General features: G+C 46.2%; 1 protein-coding gene across 1 annotated transcript; it reads right to left on the reverse strand.

Annotated features, from left to right (window-relative positions):
* Positions 1-229: 229 nt before the first annotated feature.
* On the reverse strand, positions 230-3,286 carry LOC117834502 (disease resistance protein PIK6-NP). Its single transcript, XM_072290305.1, has 3 exons — positions 3,176-3,286; positions 1,130-2,092; positions 230-1,021 (listed from the first exon to the last, which is right to left on the reverse strand). The coding sequence occupies exons 1-3, from the start codon at positions 3,284-3,286 to the stop codon at positions 230-232; spliced, it is 1,866 nt and encodes a 621-aa protein (XP_072146406.1).
* Between the last annotated feature and the right edge of the window lie 204 nt (positions 3,287-3,490).

Below are 3,490 nucleotides of genomic sequence, written 5' to 3' on the forward strand. Positions count from 1 at the left end.
TATGGTTGAACTTCTCTTTTGGAGTATTTGGTTCCATACCTCGATGCCACTCGGGTAAGTGGTACCTTTCACCCTTGTATGGAGCCAGATACCCCGGACGATTAGGATAGCCTGCATCTACAACATAGTACTTGCCTACACATATGTAAAATAAGATAAGTTTGTGCATACAAATATAAAAAGGAACATAAGAAAAAATCTTTACCTTGAGGAGGATGTGGGAAGACATTTACATCTGCTTCCAATGCATGGTACAATACACTAAATCCCAGTGAATGTAAACACTGAGCTGGACCTCGTTGATGCTTTGGAGAAATTCTAGCCCAGAAAATCCAATCTCATTATTTACTCTCCCTGTGACCTGCAGCAGCTCAAGTTTGGGCATTATTCCTTCTTCAAACTTTACCGATTTGATGTACCGTATGTTTGCAAGCATGAGCACCCTGAGGCTTCCGAAAGCTCTTCCAGTCTCCTGAGATCGGAAACGAAGTTCTTCACCCTGAAACGATTGACGAGACAAGCTTAGAATTTCCAGCTTTGACAGTTTCCCAAGGAATTCCATAGCAGCATCGTGCACCAATAGCCAGGTGCTCACTAGTTTCAACTTCACGAGATGCGGGAGCTTCTTGATCCATTCCGGCAACGTTTCCAGATTGCCGTAGAGCTTGAGGCTCTGCAGGATTTCTGGAGGCGGGGATATATCATCCAAGCAGCCATGCAAACCTGGCTTCCCTGCCGAACTCACAGATAGTGATTCCAGCCTGCTGAGATTGGAAATGGCAGCGCGAAAAGCTGGGCCATTTTTCCTGCTGATTCCGCCAACTCCTAACCCCGTGAGCATTTTGATGTCCTGTAGAACAGCATTTCCCCTTCCGACATTCACTTCCCGCAATGTGTGCAACTCTTTCAGTTTTATTGTCCCCCTTGGCACCATAGCGCCTCTTTCTTCATCAACTCCTGTCATGCCAACAGGGAATGCCACGCAGCAAGCCAAAGTGCATGCATCACTCCTTGTAAGGGCCTTACGGAGAGGGCCATCAATGTCTCAAAGAAGAGGTACGCAACATGTTACACATTGACCCGCCGCCCAAAGACACCTCCTCGTTAAACTGTCCTTTTTCTCTATTACATAATCCGATCTCCAACCAGCATGGATGTATTGTAGCTTCCGAAGCTTGATGATGGTTTTGGGCAGAGCCATTACGTATGTACCTTTGACGTCTAGTACTTGGAGCTGTCTCAGGTTGCCCAATGAATCTGGCAGTAGATCAATACGAATACATCCTCGTAGAGAAAGGTATTTTAGGTGAAGAATCTTCCAAATATGATCAAGCTGATGGTAATGTAGATACATGCCTTCTAAGTCGAGCACTCGTAGAAACCTCATCTTGTCAGAAATGTAAAATGCTCTGAAATTCCCAAACACGGTTAGTGATCGTAATCGTGACAAATCAACTATTCTCTCTAACTCACCCTGATCTCCTTTCCAGTTGCTGCTTATTGCAAGATAACGAATAGTGCCATGGGTACTCAAGGAACATCCTTCCTCCAGTGTAGAAACAAGGTTTTCTTCCATTGACTTTGAGATAGCAATGTCACGGATAAGATCATGGACCTTGCAAGAGTCAATTGATTTTCTACTGCGAACTGATTGTTGAAATGGTAAAATCATGCTCCTGCTTTTGAGTTCTGCGATGTAGTTTTCAGCCATTGCATTGGCAGACCTCCCATGCCTCTCGCTTGAGTAACCTTCTGCTGTCCATCGGCGCACCAAACGCCTCTGACTAATGGTGTGGTCTTCAGGGAAGAAAGACAGATATAAGAAACAAGACTTGAGTTCATAGGGTAAACCATCGTAACTTTTTTCAAGGATAGTTCTTATCATCCCAAGCTCTGGATTCATCTCCAACTCGGCACTGATATTCTCATTCAATTTTCTCCACTCAGCTCCGGTCTTTGGTCGGTTTGCCAAGAAGCCACCAATGACTACTATTGCAAGGGGAAGTCCACCACACTTCTTTAGTATTTGTTTTGCTTCTTTGACCAACTCAGGATTTTTGTGGTCAACCAAACCTCTAGCCTCCCCAAATACCTGATATTGGTAAGGAACAGTTTAAGTTTCTCAGTACTCCAAAGTAATTTAATTAGGTATAAAATACTGTTGGAAATTTTGGGTGGTCAAAAGGCTGGGATAAAAGGAACGGATAAAAAGAGAAAACTCCCATGATCCGCTCATCCTCGCGCCCACCATCGCGCCTTGATCGGAGGTACAACCGAGACTTGGTTGCGGCCCCCCGATCGCCCGCGCCACAATAAAAAGGGGTGCCTGGCTCGGTTTAGGTTAAGCTGAGACTTCTAAACCGCCCACGCACACCTCACACGCCTACTTGATCTAGGCAGCGCTGGAGCAACTGGAAGACCGCCACCGCTGCGACCTCCTAGCCGTCGTTGTACCGGGACGGACAAGGTGGAGGCCAGAAGGACGTCGCCAACACCTACGACCTACATCCACTCTGGCTGCTTCTTCACTGACCACTGCGATGACCATATCCGGACCTACTGTCGCCGCTGGTCATTACCCTAACTCGTTCTCAGTCATTTCTTACTCGTTCTCGGATGTGTTCAAGTTTTAGGTGTTAAGATCATGTCTGAGTTGTATTTTTAAGTCATGTTTAAGCAATGTAGATTTCTACATTTGGTATCAGTTAAGCCTAATGCATCTAAACATGAACCATAAGCTCCTCAGTTCAAGTCCTCAATCTGTTTTAGATCAATTTTTGATGTGCAATTAGTTTTACCGATGCAATTAGGACTTACTCTAGTTCGGTTCGAAGTTAAAGATCAATTTTCTGTTCAATTACTTGATCTGTTAAGTTACTTTAGTGCCAGATTAGATCTTAGTGTGCCTAATTACATGTTTAAATTAGCCGGTTAGACCCAAATTAAGCCCTATTAATGTCTAATTTGAGTAATTAGGGTTAGTGTTCATCGGTTCTTCTCAAATTCGCAATGTTAACCCAAAACTCGCGCAATTAGTATTCGATTTGCAAAGTTGAATGCGCATAAGCAAGTAGAAGGGGGGAATCCACAGAATCTCGGATAAATAAGAAGAAACCCCAAATTCGAATCAAATCCCAAATCAGAAGAACCCTAACCCTAGGGTTAACGGACTTACCTGGTTGCCGTCATGTGAGGCATGAACTCGCCGCGCGTGGACAATGACTAGCTCCCCAACCGGCTGCCGCATTAGCAAGACACACACGGCTTGAGTTGCTGCACGCGCCATGCCGCAGCCGGACCAGCGTGCCTCCGGGCCACTATCCCGTACACCCGCGGCTTCAGATCCGCCGCGCCCAGACCGCCTCAGACTTTGAACAGCCGTCAGCCTTGGCTACTGCCGACATTATCAGCCAGAGCTGCCACCTGCCACCGCGCATCAGTGCGCCCGCCCGACCACTGTTACAGCACCCCAGAAGAGCCCTTGGACGGA

Source organism: Setaria viridis, chromosome 8 (genome assembly GCF_005286985.2).
Source record: "Setaria viridis chromosome 8, Setaria_viridis_v4.0, whole genome shotgun sequence".
In the NCBI taxonomy this organism is placed as follows: Eukaryota; Viridiplantae; Streptophyta; class Magnoliopsida; order Poales; family Poaceae; genus Setaria; species Setaria viridis.

What these genes read in the sequence shown, in the direction of transcription:
- LOC117834502 (XM_072290305.1), bottom strand. Translation starts at nt 3,286, where the DNA reads ATGGCGCGTGCAGCAACTCAAGCCGTGTGTGTCTTGCTAATGCGGCAG. An exon ending in CCTCACATGACGGCAACCAG is followed by an intron (nt 2,093 to 3,175) that starts GTAAGTCCGTTA and finishes TACCAATATCAG; the next exon opens with GTATTTGGGGAGGCTAGAGG. An exon ending in CTGGTTGGAGATCGGATTAT is followed by an intron (nt 1,022 to 1,129) that starts GTAATAGAGAAA and finishes CCTCTCCGTAAG; the next exon opens with GCCCTTACAAGGAGTGATGC.